Source organism: Cavia porcellus, unplaced genomic scaffold, assembly GCF_034190915.1.
Source record: "Cavia porcellus strain 051 isolate PalLab524CR breed Dunkin Hartley unplaced genomic scaffold, mCavPor4.1 scaffold_31, whole genome shotgun sequence".
NCBI classification, from domain to species: domain Eukaryota; kingdom Metazoa; phylum Chordata; class Mammalia; order Rodentia; family Caviidae; genus Cavia; species Cavia porcellus.
Window position 1 is genome coordinate 32,140,733 of NW_026947514.1, and position 18,401 is coordinate 32,159,133.

The 18,401-nt window shown below is 45.4% G+C and overlaps 1 protein-coding gene across 1 annotated transcript in view; it reads right to left on the reverse strand.

Moving 5' to 3' along the window:
- Positions 1-777: 777 nt before the first annotated feature.
- The window catches only part of Plekhd1 (pleckstrin homology and coiled-coil domain containing D1), a 39,353-nt gene continuing 21,729 nt past the window's right edge, over positions 778-18,401 (reverse strand). The window contains exons 7-13 of the mRNA XM_003472380.5: positions 9,240-9,334; positions 7,441-7,534; positions 5,624-5,802; positions 5,009-5,141; positions 4,533-4,677; positions 4,016-4,165; positions 778-3,682 (exon numbers count right to left, since the gene is read on the reverse strand). Coding sequence (XP_003472428.1) covers positions 3,513-3,682; positions 4,016-4,165; positions 4,533-4,677; positions 5,009-5,141; positions 5,624-5,802; positions 7,441-7,534; positions 9,240-9,334 — 966 coding nt within the window. The 3' untranslated portion in view covers positions 778-3,512. The remainder of the gene's footprint in view (positions 3,683-4,015; positions 4,166-4,532; positions 4,678-5,008; positions 5,142-5,623; positions 5,803-7,440; positions 7,535-9,239; positions 9,335-18,401) is intronic.

The window sequence follows — 18,401 nt, forward strand, 5'->3', positions numbered from 1 at the left end:
TGTCCACTGGGTTTAATAACTGCCTACTGGTTAGATCACATCTAATATCTGAGCTGCTTTTCTGTCATACTATCATCAAACATATTTCTGTCATAACATCATCCTCCAAATACAGGCTGCTCAGGTCGTGTTGACCTGGGAGGACCAGAAAGAGAGGACAGGAATTACATCATCTCAGAGAAGGATGGAGGCATGGATTCACCTGGGGGGCTAAACCTGAGTGCTTCACAGATTTCTTACTTTAATACCGCCGGGGGAAACATTAGCAAGGTGACCACTGAGTGACAGGGAAACAGCTTGGCTGTGATGCTGGATCATCCCACTGCAGTAAAGGAAAAAACCAAAGAGTAGGAGGGCCAGTTATGACCATCTTTCACTAATTTCTGGCTCTCCTTTATAAGGTTACCAAGCAAAAGTGTAAACGTCTCATCAGATCAGGTAAAGCTGGCGTTTCTGTTAAGGTTACTAAAACTAGTGGGCCTAAAAGCCAGGAATCCTTCCCTCTCTCAGGTACCGTCTGCTCTGTCCCTTTGGTCTGTGTCCAAGGCAGAAGAAAATCCTGCTGGTAGTCTTTGTTGCACGGGGACAGCCAGGGCCTTGGGGTGGGAACACAGGTTTTTCAGCTGATTATAAGCAGCTGCTCACAGGAGGGAAAGCAGTGGGGAGTCCCATCTCCTATGTAAAGAAAGGAGACCAAGTACGTGCTGTAATTCTTGTCCCACATTTGGCCTGCAGGGGGCAGCATATCCCTAGCAATGACCACACAGCATACCTATGGATATTGCAGAAAATGGATTTAATAGGTCCGAGTAATGTTTTTAATTAAAATTTTTAAAAATCAGATCAGTATATTTCCAGGAAGCAAATTCCACCCCTCATATTCTCAGAGATGCTGCTTTTTTTCCATGTACAGTACAAGGTCCACAGTGAGCTCTGATGGACATGAATTGACTGCTTGTTTGAAGCTAACTCAGACTTGCCTGAGGCATGGAAAGTACAGGGTGAGAATGAGGAAATGAACTAGGGGTTGGCGAATATGCATGGAAAATCCCGTCCCTCCTAAATTACTGTTGAAGTTTAATTGCCACTAAAACAGCAGGAAGAGACAGGACCTTTAAGCCTGGCTTGGTGGCACAAGTGTAATCCCAGCTATTAAAGGGGCTGAAGTGGTCACAAGGACCAGGCAATTTAGTGAGAATCTGCCTGAGAACTTTTTTAAAAGGAGGTGGGAATGTAGCTGAATGGTAGCGAGGTCATGGATTCAATCCTCAGTACCACAGGAAGCTAGACAGACGGACAGAATAAAGGAAGGAAAGAAAGAACTTTAAGAGATGATTATCCTGGCAAGTGCAAGGCTGTGAGTTCAATCCCTGGTACCAAAAAAAAAAAAAAAAAAAAAAAAAAGAGAGAGAGAGATGATTAGATGCCTTTATAGAGACCCTATCTTAAAAAACAAATTTAAAAAGGTGCAACTCAGTGTGGAGGCTCTAGGTTTAATCTTCAGTGCTTTAAAAAAAAAAAAAGGGTAATTAGGCAATGAGGGCTCTGCCCTCATAAATAGATTAGTGTTGTCCATGTAAGAATGAGCTACCGTGGGCGTGCTGCTTATAAAAGAGTGAGTTAGGCCCTTCCTGTGCTCTCCCCCTTCACTGCCATCATGGATCACACAGTAAGAAGGTCTTTGCTGATACCAGCACCTCAATGATGGACTTCTCAGTGATGGAACCATGAGCCAATAAACTTCTGTTCTTTATAAATTACCCAGTTTCAGGCATGTTATAGCATGACAGAACTGACTAAGACAAGTCCTTTCCTTCTTGGCTAATAGCTTGCCTGGGGGAGGGGAGGATGCATTTGAAAATTTCTAGATCTTTCTTTAGAGCAAGCCATCATTAACTTAATTCTTTAAAAACAGCCAGGCATGGTGATGCATAACCCAGCTACCTGGGAAGCTGAGGCAGGAGGACTGTACATTGGAGGCCAGCCTGGTTGACTTGGTGAGACCTTGTCTCAAAATAAAGAATGAAAAAGGTTGCGAGTGTAGCTCAGTGGTAGAGCAGCCCTGAGTTCAGTCCCCAGCACAGTAAAAATGCAATTAGTAATCTTGGTTTTATAAATCTTCCACCTCATTTCAAAGTTCATTTTACGTACATATTAGAGGAACATGTTCCAGGTTATGCAGGATTATACATATTTAAAGCTTTTACATTTACATTCAAATGCAATGATTCCAAAGTGCCCCAGGATCGGTCCCACTAACTGGCCGCGTCCACTTCTCTGGGTCTCCCAGAGCAAGGCGGTGCAGTGCCTTGACTAGCAGAGTAGCAAATGGGGCCTCTTCCCCAGGGGAGCCGGCCCCTGCACCCACAGAGCCTGCTGTGGCTCAAGGACCCGTATCTTCTCCTGGGACTTGCCCACAGCCACAGCCATCTGCTCATCCACCAGAAAACCTGTTTTCTGAAGAGTAGAGAATCGGCACCTTTAACACCACCCGTGTCCCACAAAACCTCGGGCTTGAATAGATCCTTTTACTGGAGAGATGGACAGACTGGTCTTCAGAGGGTGGGCCTGGAAGGCTCACTGGTGAGGAATACAACCTGCAGCCATCGGCCTCCTGAAGGGCGGCAGTCTCCATAGAAACTGCAAATGGGTGCCATGACACGGAGCCCATCGGCAGCTACTGGTTTATCCCAGCCCCAGGCTCCGCATGTGTGGGGGTCACGGTTGCATTACTTCACTGGGTGAAGCCTCTGCAGTTGAAGGAGACAGCAAGCCTACAGGGCCATTGTAGCCAGGGACAACTGTCTCTGCCCAGGCCACTTTTTCCATGCCTGAACTCTGTCCTGTGTGTCCTCTGGGTCAGCCTGCGGTGCTGCTGCTGGCCCCAAGCCTCAGGAGGGAAATGGTGGACTCACACCCCTCCTCCAGGTTGTCAAGGCTGCATGTGGGTGGGTGTACCTGAGGAGGAGGGCATGGCAGCTGGTCCCACAGCCAGGGCCAACCCCTGGGACCTCAGCTGAGTGGAATATGCTGGCTTGGGGCCTTCTCCACCCTCTCCCAGGACCTGGGGCAAGTAGGGGCCGTGATTAGGGCTGTCTAGGAGGCCTGGGTGCAGGGGTACAGAAGCCTGGAAGAGTCAGGTGGGAGATGGGGCCCACCTCTGAAAGTAAGGCCATTTATCTCACAAGGACCAGGTACAGAGTCACAAAGCAGCCAGTGCTCTAGAGGCTGTGGTCTGCAGCCAGAGAGATAGTGCCGAGGCTCAGACAGCAACTGCTTGCCCAGTGAAAGTCACCCGCAGCCAGGCCCCTCCTCCCCTCACCACAACACTGGGCAGTGCCCAGGCTGGACCTGCAGGGAAGGACAGGGCGTGGGCGGTGACCCAGAGAGGTGGCGTCCCCGTCTTGTCCTTAGAAGGCGAGGCTGGCCCCCAGGTAGCGCTCTGGTAGAGCAGAGCCCCGTGGAATTAGGCCTCCTTCTGCTGCCCAGACTTGGACAGGGAAGAGCACCCATCACTTTCCACCCCGGGGCAGCACGGAGGCAGCCCCAGGCTGGGTGACCATGATGTGGTAGATGGATTCCCGGAAGCGCTGGTCCCGGCTGAGCCTCTTGGCCACCTCCTTCAGCTCCTCAATGTTGTTGGCTTCCAGCTGAGAGTTCATGAAGGACTGGGATGGCTTCACTGGGGAGACAGGGCCCAGGTACCCCATGAGCTGCCCTCCATCCACCAAGGCTGGTCCTGACCCTGACCCTGACCCTGATCCCACCCGGCTTCCATCATTCCAGTCCTATAGCTGCTGAGATCCCCCAGCCTCCTCCTGCCTGGGCTTCCATCATCCTGTGAGAAACACAGGCTTGAGAATTCACCAAGGCTGGAAGCACAGAGTTACAGCCTACATGGTCCAGTTTCAGAGCCAGGCCAGCCCTGCCCACTCCCCACCCTGTCCTTTTCCTGCCTGGCCACCCACAGCCTATTACCAACCCAACCAGCAGGGACTTAGACAACCACACTCACTGTCATTCCAGGAGGTGCTGGACCGGCGCCGGTGGAAGCGGCAGCTCTTGATACGGCGAGTGGCCGCCTTGTGGATGTACACGGAGTTCTTCATGATGACTGGCATCTTGGCCTCCAGCTCTGCATTCCGGATGCACTCCTCAAAGAACCCTGCAGGCCGGCCGAGGGGCAGTGCAACCAATCCTTCCCTCCCGGGGGTCTCCAAGAGGGCTTAAGCACAAATGTGTCAGTCCCATCCCCCAGGGACCAGAGCCACTATCTGCAGCCTTTTCATGCGCAGGGCTGCTGGGAACTGAGCCTGGAGGTTTTGAAAAGGGGAAGAACTCCAGGCTCCCCTCCAGACCCAATGGCCGAAAGAAGGCAGTGCCAAGGGGCCCTTGCTGGCAGGAGTCTGGAGAAGAAAAGCCAGTAAAGACCACCTCGTGCACACCAGGGCCTGTTCTAGGCTCCGTGGAGCCTGGGATCTGGCTGGGTTGAGCTCTGGGGAAGGGAAACCAGTCCCCAAAAGGAGGCTTACTTTTCAGATGGCTCACATCAGCCCGCATCCTCTCCTCCTTCTCCTTATTCCGCACCTTGGAGTTGAGCCCTTGCTCCAGGCTCTGCAAAGCCCCCTCTGCCTCCCGCAGACGCCTCTCCAGGTCCATTCGGACCTTCACCTCAGCCTGAGGGAGAAGGAAGTGGGCTCCTAACTTCAGTCGCCCTCTCCCTGGAAGTCTTCCAATTACTGCTGGCTCCATGAGCTCAGGTGGAAGTTTCTGCATCCTGCCTCCACTGCTCACACCTGACTCAGGGCCTGGGCTTGGCCTTAGAGCCCAGAGGTGTCAACCAGTGATGGAGCAGACCGCTTCCTCTCTGGTGGCTCTATGCCCTGTACCTGGCCAGCTGATTATACCAGTGATTCGGGTAGTTGTCTGGTAAGTTAGTTGCAGAGGTGGGCAGGGATCCCGGGACAGAGGAAGGGCCCAACACAGAGGTCCCCACCGGCCTGCGCACCTTGAGCTCCCGCTCAGCTTGCTGCTTCTCTGCTGTCAGCTCCTGCAGTGAGTTCTGCAGCGCCTGGGACTGGCTGGAGTAGAACTCCCGTTCCTCCTCCAAGGCCCGCGAGCGCTCCTCGTTCTCCTTCATCCTGCGGGGCAGGAGGGGAGCATATTAGACATTCACCCACCAAAAGGGGCTGCCCCCCCAGAGATCTGCTGGAGACACCCTGAGCTTTCAGAACTTTCTGGGTCCAGTCACCCAGGTGACCAGAGGGATGGTGTGGTTGGTGATGGGAGGCCTGGCCCTAGAGGCAGAGGATTAGAGTCCTGTGTCTGTGGCCTGTCCTTCCTGTGACTATGAGGTTCAGTTTCCTCCAGGGTAGAAGGAGGCTAAAGTAGACTGCTCAGTCAATCTCCAAGTACTGTTCTGAAACCCTAAAGTTCATTGTGAGACAATTGCCAATTTGGGGAGAAAGGTTACCCAATCTGCCTACTGAGGAAGCTGAGTCTTAGGTAAAGCAAGCCAATGACCCACTGGTTAGCGGCAGCTAGAACCCGGGTCCAGCCATCCAGCTTGAAGAGTTAGTAGCCCCCACGCCGCTTATGGACTCAGGGGTCTCAGGCTCCTCACCGCTTCTCCGCCACAAGCTTCTCTGTCAAGAGCTGCTGAATCCGTTCCTCGATCTGCCTTAGGTTGCTATGGAGATCCCCGATGGCAGATGCCTGCTCACTCTGATTGGCCAGTGACTGCGGCTGGTTCTCATCCTCCTCTAGCATTTCCAGGGTTTTCTTCTTCTCTATGGAGAGTTCCTTGTGTGGAAGGAAGAGGATGGGACCAGTTTACTCTCTCCAACATGGCAACCCTCACTCACCTTTGCATTCCAAGGCGTGGTCTACCTCTCTCTCACAGATACCCGAGAAGTCTCATTCTTTAAAAATAAAAGACCAAGACCTTCTTTCTTACAAGGCAAAATTAGCCCTCAGTGGAGGAAGTGAGAGGGGAGCCCAGTATGGCTTCCAGTGAAGATGACACCTAACAGAACCAGATGCCAACGACCAAAGGTACCATGACTTTCTGAGGCTCTTGTTCCTTCAAGGGGGAAAAAGATGCATTGGACTCACGTGAAAAATATCCCACAGGATGAACTCAAGAAGCAGATTTAGATGTTCCCTGCATTTATCAGATACATTACACAGAAAATCTGGAGTTGAAACTGTTCATGGGAACTACCTCCCATGACATGAGGAAGCAGGGAAAGAAACACATAAAGCTCCAGTCAGGCAAGGAGGACTAGAAACTCCAGATGCCCTCGAGGCAATTTATGGGTTCAGTAAACATGAACCGGTTACACACCACGCCCCAGGCTTTGGGTGCTAGGTTTAGAGATATCATTAAGACACTGTCTAACTTGAGAGTGGTCGTGTAGGTCTGTAGTTATTCCAGCACTCTGGGAGATGGAGGCAGGATTGCAAATTCAAGCCCAGCCTGGGCAATTTAGTGACTTAGCAAGACCCTGTCTTAAAATAAAAAATAAAAGTGGCTGGGCAGGTAGCTCAATGCAAAGGCCCTGGGACTGATCCCAGTACCAGAGGTTGGGGGTACGCGGTACTGAAGCCCAGTTTGGAAAACACAACCTTTAGTGTTCTTCTCACAACAGGTGTACAAAATGCCATGCGGGCCCAGAGCTCAGAGGAAATAGCTGCTGCGAAGAATCAGAGAAGCTTGACTAAGGAACTGTTTGAGCTGAGCCTGAGAAGGATGACTAGGGGTCCTCCAGGCAGGGAAGAGGTAGAAAGAATATACAGAAGGGACGGCGTGGGCAAAGGTTTGGAGGATGAGTTTGTATTTCTTGGGGAAAATAAGCTCAGTGATTGGAGCAGAGTTGGGATGTCCTTGTGTGGGGTGTGGAGGGGCAGCAGCAGCAGAATAGGGGAGCAGAGGAGAAGGGGGGCCAAGTTGGGACTTGTGTGCCAGGCTACAGAGCCCGACCTTTGTCCTTAACACATGCCACCTCCCCAACCTTCACAGTTCCTGCGGCATCAGATGAAGGTGATCCGGCAGCTGATTTCCCTTGATGCTCAGCCACAACCAGCAGTAGCTAAGTGAATGAACCACAAGAAGGATGTGGCTGCGCTGCCCACTCTAATCAATGTTTCATCAGGTATAAAAATGCAAGCCTTGAAGAATGGGTTTCCTGAAGCCAAGGTCATCACAAGAGCAAACTGGAATTTGCCTTTGGGTCTAGGAATAGTCAGTTCCTGCTCTGGGCGTCCTGCACAGACCAGATCTCCCAACCCACGGAGGCGAGGGTCTTTACATCAGCACCCTTTCCTGCTTGTTCCCCTTGCAGGTCCCCCCTGGGGAAAATGCTGTTATAAAAACCAGTGTCACACAGCTCAGCCAACCAGCCTGCTGGGCTGCCCCCCAGGCCCCCAGCGGCCCCTTGCCTCTAGCGTCTGCTGCAAAGATTCCGTGAGCTGCCTCAGTTCCTTCTTCTCTTGTTCCACACCCTTGAGGCATCTTGCAGTGAGTTCTAGTTCCCTGCGGAGACAGAGGATGAGGTATGGCAGTGCCCACCCCTCCCAGCCTCTGCACATAGAAACCCATCTGATGCACCTCCCTTTGCAATGCTGGGCCCCAAAAGCAGCTGTACAAGATGAAGCTGAAAGGAGACCACAGCCTAGTGAGGCTGGAGTAACCCGCTCCAGGTGCACACGGATCTGTTAAGTAGGATAAAACCAGAGCCACCTCACAGGCAGAGCAGAGCTCAAGAGAAACCCAGGGGCCAGCCACACCCTGTCCTCCCTGACAGTACCTGCTATAACCTATAATCGCTGTGACATGAGAGATGGCCATTCCCCTCTCTGGGGTAACAAAGTCCTTCTGCCTCCCCCACCCCTCCTCCTTTTTTAATTGTTGGCTTTTTGAGACAGAATCATGCTGTTTCCCAGGCTGGCTTTGAACTCACAGAGTTCTTTCTGCTTTGGTCTCCCAAGTGCTGGATTACAGGCTTGTGCCACTACACCTGGCTTCCTCTGCCTTCTGAACAAGCCTTGGCTGCCAGGGGCTTTACATGATTCCCCTGCTCCCGCTGGGAATATCTTTCCCTTTTGGCACCCAGTCTTCCAATGCCTACTCACATTTCAAGGCCAGTTTTATTTAATCTCTATTCAAACCCACAGGGATCATACATATATCTTAATTCCTAAGACAAAAGAAATTTGCACTGTTGTCTAACCCTCCCAATACATTATCGTGTTAAGGTTTCTGAGTGTGAGTTTGATTTTCTTAATCAGAACAAAAGATTCTCAGTGGAGATTTATTTTTCTTTCCACTGTCTGGCACAATGGTCCTTAGCTCTCGATTTGGTAAGATTTTTCTGACCCTCCCCAAAATGCATGTCTAGTTGTTTTGTCTTACAGAGTTGTTGGAATAAGAAGCTTTCTGTGAGCCGGGTATGGCGGCTCAGCCTATAATCTCAGAACTCTGGAATGCCGACAGCTGGAGGCCAGGCCGGGCTACATAATGAGTTCAAGGCCAGCATGAACTGCATAGTGAAAACTTGTCTCAAAAAGACAATCAATCAATCAATCAATCAATAAACAATTTTCTGGTATCACTGATGAGCAGGGTTGACAATGATGATGAACACAGCAACTCCTGCCATTAGCACCACCACAACAGTAGTCTCCAGATTCCTGGATAAGGTACGTCTGAATCAACTGTGCATTTTTTTAAAATGTAAATTTTGAGAGTCCTTCATTTGAAACATAATTTAGTAGATGACTATAATCTAGTAAACTATAAACTATTTACTATAAACTAGTAAAACTAGTTTTGCAAATAATACATGGGGCTCAAGATCCTAGGTGACATCATTAGCCAAAATAAGCAAGGACCTTGCAGGAGAGACAGAGGCCCAGTTACCACCTCCAGACCGGGTCAGCTTGTTTCTGACTGAGCCCGGGTTGGAGGCTTCCCAGGAGGCAGCAGGGAGTGGCTATTTGGAGGGAGCCTGTGTGCTCTTGTCCTACCCTAGGCTCCAGTTCACATCTTTGCAAAAGATCATTATCTAGGGGTGCAAATGACACCCCCCCACACAGCTTCCTCCATGCACACCCAAGGCCTGGAGTGTCAGGAAGAGAAACCCAGACCAAGGCAGAAGTGGTGACTCGTGGGTGAAGGCCTCTCCAAACATGGGCGGTGGTGTCCTAAGCCGGGTGCCCCTCCCTGGGCCCTTTCAGACCTCTTGATCTGCTCCTGCTCCACTCTCAGCTCCTGCACCACCTCCTCAAACTGCTGCTTCTCTGCCTCCAGCACCTGGTTCAGGCGCTCGAGCTCCTGAGGAGAACCAAAGAGGAAGAGAAAAGTCACAAGGAGCAGAGACCCCTCACCCCAACACAGGGGACCCTCTAGGATTTAGCTCATTCTGGACCATAAGCCAGACTAGCCCCTCTCAAGGACAGAGTTTTCAACAAACCCCAAATCTGCAAAGAACTCTGCCCATTCAAACAAGCAAGCAAAGACGGGGTCTAGAAATGATCCAACAATGTGCCCTGTGATTATAAAAATGCCTGTTCTGTTGGGCAGCTTCAGTCACTGACACCCTAAGATGAGGGGGTGACCCACAGTCCTGCAGGAAAAGGTGGGGAGTGTGTGCTTCTATGACAGAGTCCCAGACTGATTCCAGTTAGAAGTGACAAAGAAAAGCCATCCCCAACTCCAAGACAGAGAATAAGGGTCTTTTTTCTCAAGGCATCTGAGCCAGGTGGTTGAAGCTGCCCTCTGGTTGCAGGAAAACCAGAAAACCAGGACAGACCTCAAGGAGCCAGACAGGTCACTTTGGAAAAGCCAGAGCCCAAAGGTTTTCCTGCAAAGCCTGAGCCCTCTACGAGTCCTGTTTTCCTGGAATTCAAAGGCAGGTATTCCCTGGAGGTACATTTCATGTGAAGTTTGGCTTGAAGCATTTTTATGATGACTGCTTTCTCCACATTTTACACCCTAGAAGGGTATTATTTCCACACCCACTCTCTCACCTTCCAGCTCCAAATTACATTCTCATTTTCCTCTAGTGGCTTTGTTCTCCAATCTAATGGGCACTCTGCGTTGAAGGAGGGATGCCTATACAGAGGTATCGTCATTGGCTTTGAGGAGATGCAAACAAGGAATAAAATACAGAGAGGGAAGAGGCTGATTTCGAATGCCATGACCTCCATTCCTAAACTTCTTACCCAAAGAGTTGCTATTTCTTCTGCTTCTAATCATTGTGAGCATTTTAGGAAAGGGTCACCAGTCACAAATGGACTTTAGTTTGCCAAATGCAGCATTGCAGGGCTGCACAAGGTGTTTGATGTCCGCTAGGTGCATGAGTAACCACAGCCGGGTGGATTCGGAGGACTGGGAAGGCTGATGGAATATCAGCAGGAATGTGTGCCTTCCAGACAGATGCCTTTAAGGGACAGCACTTGGTGGCTACCTTCCTTTCCTCCTGCCATAGCAACCAGCATCACAAGGATCCCTAAGACTGAGAGACCCCAGCTGGGGGTATCCAAGTAGATGACCAAGAAATTCATTGTTAAAAGCCACTGGGAATTCGAAGCAGTAGCCTTTGTCTACGTATGATAGGCTGTACATAAACATAACATGAATAACACTCAAAGTTTGTTCTTATAGATTCCCCCTTTCAAAGCAAAAAAAAATCAGAGCTTCAAAAAAGTTAGATGACCTGGCCTCAACGGATCTGACTGATTCTCATCTGATGGCATCTACCTGCTTTGGAAAATCTGTGTGGGGAAATATAAGCTTCAAAATGACCACCTACGACCCAGTTGGAGGACCTCAGCCCATATCCTCACATCCTCCCTCCCTGGAAAGCCTCTTTAACACTGGAATTTGCCAACATTCCCCTACCCCCTCCCCTTTTTTTTGAGACAGGGTCTATGCGGTTCAGGCTGGCCTTGAATTCACGTTAATTCATTTGTAGCCCAGCTGGCCTTGCACTCACAGCCATCCTCCTGCCTCAGCCTCCCGAGTGCTGGGACTGTGGTCATGCACTATCACATCCTGCTCCCTTTACATTTTGTTACACTAGGATACTTTTTGGTGGTTGAAAATGGGGTGAGTAAATGACCCAAAGCCCACTGCCTCCCTCCTTAGCATTCAAGCACCTCACAATACCAGCTGGGGCCAGTTATGCCTCCAAGGACCAGAAAGGGAAACGAATATCTGAAAATAACATGACGAGCATCATTTGGCTTTTCTTCTCTCCTGCCTCCCTTTTGCCATCTCTGACAATGTGATAAGATGCCTTGTCTACCTGAAAGTCACTAACTACTGAGCCCAATAGTATTTACTGCTGGGTGGAAGGCCTAGATAAGTGGATGCCCTGAATGGAGTCCTTCTCAGTTGAAGCAATTATCTATCATCTATTTATTCATCTATCTGTTTTTTTCTTGAGCAGTGGGGAATAAACCTAGGGCCTTGAACTGAGCTACATTACCAGCCCTTTTTTTATTTTTTATTTTATTTATTTTATTTTGGGCTCAAACTTTCTGTCTTAACTTCCTGAACAACTTGGATTACTGGCGTGCACTACTGCACCCAGATTCAAAGCTGCATTAAAGAAAACTCAGTCATCATCAGATGCTTGAATCACTAGCTTGGTTTTCCTGCTATGAGACAGTCCAACCTCTGTTTGAGTGATCCCTGCCCCGTAACAGGAAATGCACCCACTTCTTAAGACAGTCCATTTCACACATGAACAACTTGATTTTAAAAATTCTGTTCCTTATAAGCTTAACCCCTATCAGGGTCAGTGCTGTCATTCTCTGAAAGCCACAAATATAAAAACATTGATGACTGATGGAAGATCTTTGTGGGGCTCCAATGATGCAGGGGACCTCATTGATGCAGCAAAACCCTTTACACACCTCTGTCCTTTGCTCAAACTTCCTCTTCCTTCAGCTGCTGCCGCACCCCTGGCCTTTCTTTCTGAGCCACACCCTCCTCTGGAGCACCTCTCCAGGTCAGTGAGCAGCCCTTGCCAGACAGGAAACCAGCAAAACCAAGGACAGCGGCCACCACCTGATCCTTCCAGGTTGCTCACAGGCACTGAGGAGGGCGGCCCACTTCATCTTCCGCTTCCATCTGAGCCAAAGTCTGCCACAGTCCCAACTCCCTTCAGTGGGTCTGATTCCCCACACGGCTCGCCCATGGGGCCACACAACAAAACTTCTCTCAGGTTTTTAAAAGAGCTGTTCTGTTCCCAAGTTTCTTGTCCTCCAAGCCAAACAATTCTTGCTATGCTTCACGGGACATGATTCTAGTATTCAGTAAAATTAATTATACTCTTAAAAAGAATACAATGATATAGGCACCTGATTAAGAAGACAATGCAGTAAAGATCCTTTCCAAGTAATTTATTGGCTCAACATTACTCCAGTAAAAACTTCGGTGAGACATTTTTTTCTTATAATTCTATTCATTTATGCCACACATCTTTATAATGTTCTGAGCACCCACCAGACCATGCACTAAGGATCTGATGATGCATTTGTGGACGTTTGAGGGTAGTACCGCTATTAATAAATTCAGATCCAGAATAACATGTTACTGAAATAATCAGGTGCACTGGAGACACATGATCTTTGGGACATGGCCCAACTCTATGTCCCATGGCAGGACATAGAGTTGTCCTGCATGGGAATAAGTAGTATATGCAGGTGGAAGGATTAGAGGGGAGAACCAGTGGTTCTTGAGTTGACAAAGGGATACAAACAGAAGGACAAAGAAGGAAGGAAGATTCCAGGCAGTAGAAATAGCATGTGCAAAGGCCCTGTGGAAACATAGTACCTTGAAAGAACCAAGACAGGCTTATATGGCTGAGTGCAGAATAAAAGGGAACATGATGGGAAAGAGGCTGAAAGAGTTGTTTGAAGCTAGACTGTGTACCACCCTGCACTATGCTGAGGATTTCGGTCTTTTTTCCTGAGAAACAATGAAGATTTCAAGTAGGGAGAAAGGGGAGATGGTGGGCAACGTGACCTGATTTCCACTGTAAACAGTGACGATGGCTGCATTTTGGAAGAAGGCATGAAAGGGGCCAGAAGCTGTTTCAGAACACAGGTGGGAGGCCGAAGCCTAACAGCAGGGTAAGTCAGGTAGCACAGGACAAGGGGAGGAGAAGTGTCCTGGCAGAGTCTAGAGCTGCGGGAGCCACACTAGGAGATCTTGGAGGTGAGGTGGGAAAGAGCAGAGGGAGAGAAGACTCCTCAGCTTCTGACCTGCATAAACCAGGGCCAGCGTGCATTCCTGAGACAGGGACCATCATAAAGCCATCAGCTCTACTGGGGAAGATCATGAATTTGGTCGTGGACATGTGTGTACCAAAGGTGTCAGCATTAGCACAGAAATAGCAATGAGGTTAGCAGCCTAACTTCCTTAGGATTCAGAGCAGAGAGGAAACGGACAGGAGCATTTCTCTGAAATGAGGCAGTACTCAATGAGGGGTTATCAGGAGCATTACAGGAGCTGATTGATTGCAATTGCTTGCACCGCAGGAAATGAACTTACTGTTCTCCATGGCTTACATGCACCAATTTATAGAATCTTCGTTTCAAAAAAACTTTACAAATAGAAATGTATTACCCTTATATTATAGATGGGAAAAGCATGGGTACAAGTTAGATTACTTAACTCGCTAAAAGTCATACAGCTAGTGAATGAGAAGGAACTCAAATACACCCACAGGATAAAACAAGATGAAATGCCCATACACCAGCAACTGGTGAGAGGATAAATTGGTACACATTTTCTGGAAAGTAATTTGGCAGTATGCACCAGGAGTCTTTAAACTTCTTTTCCTTAGATTCAGTAATCCCCCTATAGGAATATATCCTAAGCAGATACAGTAACAGAAAAATAAACCAAGATCATTTGTACACGGTTATACATCATGATATAATTTATACTAGTGAAAAGAGCCTAAGGGTTGAAAAATAGATTAGTTAAATGAGACATCTCCTAAAATGAATCGGTATATGGCCATTAAAACTTAAGTGAATGTCAGTGGCATGTTGTTAATGAAGGTATAATAAAAGATATAATGAAAAAGCAGGCCAAGAATTGAATATCTGATATGTTCCTAATGATGTATAAAATATATAAGAATAACGCATCTTATGGGTGTATAGCTAAGTGGTGGAGCACGTGCTTAGTATGTAGGAGGCCTTGCGTTCAGCTCCCAGCACCACAAATACACACACATACATACTGAAAGTAAAGGAATACACAGGGGCAAGTGACAAATGAGAAACATTAGAAAGTTGACAGTAGTTGTCCATCGATTGTAGAGTAAGGATAAATTCATGTTTTTCAAGTTTTCTACAAACACTACTATTTCTACCACTAAGAAATCTGTTATATATAGTGTTAAAGTGCAACAGAAAGACAACTGAGTTCTTCTAGTTTCTAGTGCAGAACATAAAAAAATTTAAAGTTAGCACTGCATCCTAACCAGTGAAAAGCTAACCAAAATGAAAAAAAAACCAACTTTCAGATCTGTTGAAGAAGCGAGTTCATAGAGTAACGTAGAGGCAGGTAGATGCAGAAAATCACATGAACAGAGCAGAAACTCCCAGCAAAAGCCTCAGTGGGAAGCAGTGCAGAGGAAAGAAAACTGGAGTTGCAGTTGATAATTTGCTGGAGGCTTGGTGGAGCAAGTCTGAGAGTTTAAAACCCCGGGGAACTCCAGTCTATGCCAGTCGCCACCCTCCTTTTGTGAGCTATATTTCTAAGAGCTCTACCAGCTCTATTTGAATATCACAGAATATCACAGAAAAATGCCATGGTAAATCCAAGAGCAGGAAGAAGAAATAGCCATTTTAAGACAGAACAGAGCTCCCTTTTCTTTTTAACGAGGCCTGCCCCCGGGAGAAACTATTTTACTAAATCCTAACTTGCTAGGGTTTTATCAGACTCCCATCTATTTAGGAAAGGAGAACAGCCAACTTCAGTTCACTCTTCCATGTTTCCAAGATCTAGCTATTAGAAATTGTGCTGCTAACCCTAACCCTAACCCTAACCCTAACCCTAACCCTAACCCTAACCCTAACCCTGCGACTGAGAAGCACTTTTGAAGTCAATGGTTTAGGAGTCCAAGGGCACAAAAAGATTGAGACCTAATCCTAGGACACTGAATGCTTCCTCTTCCTCCACACCTTACCACTACATTACTGAAGGCCTATCGGCCTCTGGTATTCAACAGATAGTCACAAGGCTACCGAAAGGTCAAACACACAGTTTTAAAGGACTGAAAAAGTATCAGAACCAGAGTTAGATATGATAGGAATGTTAGAGCAAATAGACTAGGAATTAAAAACAAAACCCCTCAAATAACTGTGATTAATATGCTAAGAGTAGACATGCAAAAATGGACGGGTAAGATAAGTAGAGATGAAAATGTTAAGAAAAAAATAAAAAGGAAATGCAGGAGATGAAAAATACTGTGGCTGAATGAAGAATGTGTTTGATGAGCTCATGAATAAACTGAACACAGTTAAGGAAAGAATTTTGTGCCAAATAACAGAAACTTGCACATTTTAAATGGAAAGAGAAAAGGGCCTAAGAAAAACCAGAAAAGAATATCTAAAATCTGTAGGACAGCTGCAAAGATGTAAAACATATATGAGGAACTTGAGGGAAAAAAGAAGAAGCAGAAGTAATATTTGAAACAGTAAATACTGAGAAATTCCAAATTAATGTTGAAAACCCAATCACAGATCCAGGAAGCTGAGAGAACAAATAGATAAATGCAAAACAAACAAACCCTACAAAGTCATAGTTAAACTTTAGAAAATCAGAGACTAAAATTTTAAAGAAGCTAGTTTAAAAGAACTTTCCTATGAGGCTAAATATAAGAATTACATTCCATATCTCCTCAAAAACCATTCAAACAAGAAGAAAAAAGTAGAAATTAACATCCTCTCCAATGAACAAAATAGGGAATTTGTTACCAGTAGACTTGACTAACAAGTAATGTTAAAAGAATTTCTTCAGAGAGCAGGAAAGTGACATAGTTTAGAAATTCAGATATACATTAAAAAAGAAGGTATCAGGGGTCAGAGGTTTAGCTCAGCAGCACGAGTGTCTGCCTGGCAAAGCAAGGTCATAAGTTCAATCCTTAGTACCAAAAATAAAAAACAAAAAAGGAAGATATCAGAGAATAATAACTGAAAGTAAAATAAATGCTTTTACTTTTCTTATTTATAATTGATCTAACAGATTACAGTATGTTCAAAATAATAATAGCAGTGATATATTCAATTATGTATACTTGTGTATTATTTCTACAAGTTATGTATACTTATGTAAGTAAAATGAATGACAAAACAATGGGACAGAACAGACAATAGGAATAGCATTGTTTGAGAATTGACAGGGATTAGTTGTAGACATGTATTGCAAATTCTAGGGCAATCCCTAAAAAATTTTATATGCTAAGAAAGGAGAATATGGAATCACATAAAATTCGTAATTGAAATAAAAAGTAAAAGAAATGTGTGGAAGACAAACATAGGATCAAGTAAAAAGTGAAACAAATAGGAAACAGTAACAAATATCGTAGATAGCACGGAACTGTATCAATGGTCTAAATATACCAAATGACAGAAATTTTCAGAATGGACCAAAAAACAACCCAACTGTATGCTGCCTACAAGAAATCCACCTTAAATATAAACATACATGTAAATTAAAAGGATAAAAAACAATATACCATAACATTAAATAAAAGAAACTAGGAGTATCTATATTAATTTCAGGCAGAGAAGACTTCAGAGTAACAAAAGTTATCAAGGAACTTTTAAAAAGGGCTCAAGGCTGGGAACATCTCTCAGTGGCACAGCACCTGCGTGGCAAGTATGAGGTCCTGAGTTTGATTCCCAGAACCAAAAAAATAAAGGGCTCAGTACTTCAAGAAGATTTTACAATCTGCAGTATGCCCAAAAACAAAGCATTAAAATACGGTACATTATTTATTTATTTATTTATTTTTAAAATTTTATTTAAGGAGAAAAAAGAAAAAAAAAAACAGAAAAAGGGTACAAGTTATATAGAATTTCAGAAAAAATAAACAGTAGGAAATCACTAGTTAATTACATATTGTCATCTTAGAAATAGTTGTTCCAGGTTACAAAATTAAAGCATATTGAGGGGACTTTCAAACAGTGAGACTGCAAACAGTTTTGTTCAATGATCCAACAAAACTCAGTAATATGGTTATCTATCTTACATACTTAAATATACATGCAGTTGGGGGCTGGGGATTTAGTTCAGTGGCATAAGCACCTGCCTTGCAAGCAGGCAGCCGTGAGTTCAATCCCTGGTACTGATAAAAACAAAACAAAACAAAACAAAACAAAAAAATATATATATATATATACATGCAGTTATATCCTTTAGAGCACTTTCTTTTCCTTTCTTTTGTACAATGACAATTACACATTTTGGGTTTTATTACTCCCACAGTTCTTATTACTTTTTTTGAAGAGAATAAAACCAACTGTGACATTACAAAACAGAGTCAATCAAATCAAAAGGATGGACATAATACATACTGTAAAAACAAAATACAAAGTGATCTACATTGGTTACCATAATGCCTCTTGCTATCTTAAAAAGAATTGCCTATATCATCAGTTATAATAAAATTGAACAAAACAGTAAAGAATAAAACCAAAATATTGGAGACATTACAGGACTTCAAAAGAAGATATAGTCAAACCAGAATGGGCATCATAATGAGTCTTATTGTCTTCACAGTTGTTGCCTATACTCTCGAACTTGGTAGTATCAAGCAAGACAGAATAGAGGAAAATCAGTCAAAACAAGATGGTGAGAGCAATACAAGGTTTCAAATCGAGTTAATAGGAAATTAAAGTGGGTTACTATAATATATCCTGCTATTTTTTATTTATTTTTCCCTTAATTAAAAGGATAAAAATGAAAAGGTAGATAAAAAGGAGATTGAGATAAAAAAGAGGGCATAACAACAAAACAGCACAGGTCAAAACATAGTCATTTAAGCAAAATAGTGTTTCACCACAAGATAATCTCGACATAAAAGTAGTTACCATAGTGTCTCTTCCCTTAAAATCTTTGGGTATAACTTTGTATACTGTAGCACCAAACATATTAAGACAAAGTAAAACCGTTCAAGAGAATGACAGTATTACAGGGTATTTAGAATCAACTAACAGAAAATGAACAATGGTTTCTGTATAATCTCCTTGTCTATAAATACGATACATTTTGCAAAGAGAAACAAATGAATCCGCCATTGTAGTTGGCAGTATTGAGACCATCTGTCATACACTGACAGATCTATCAGATAGAAAATCAATAAGGACAT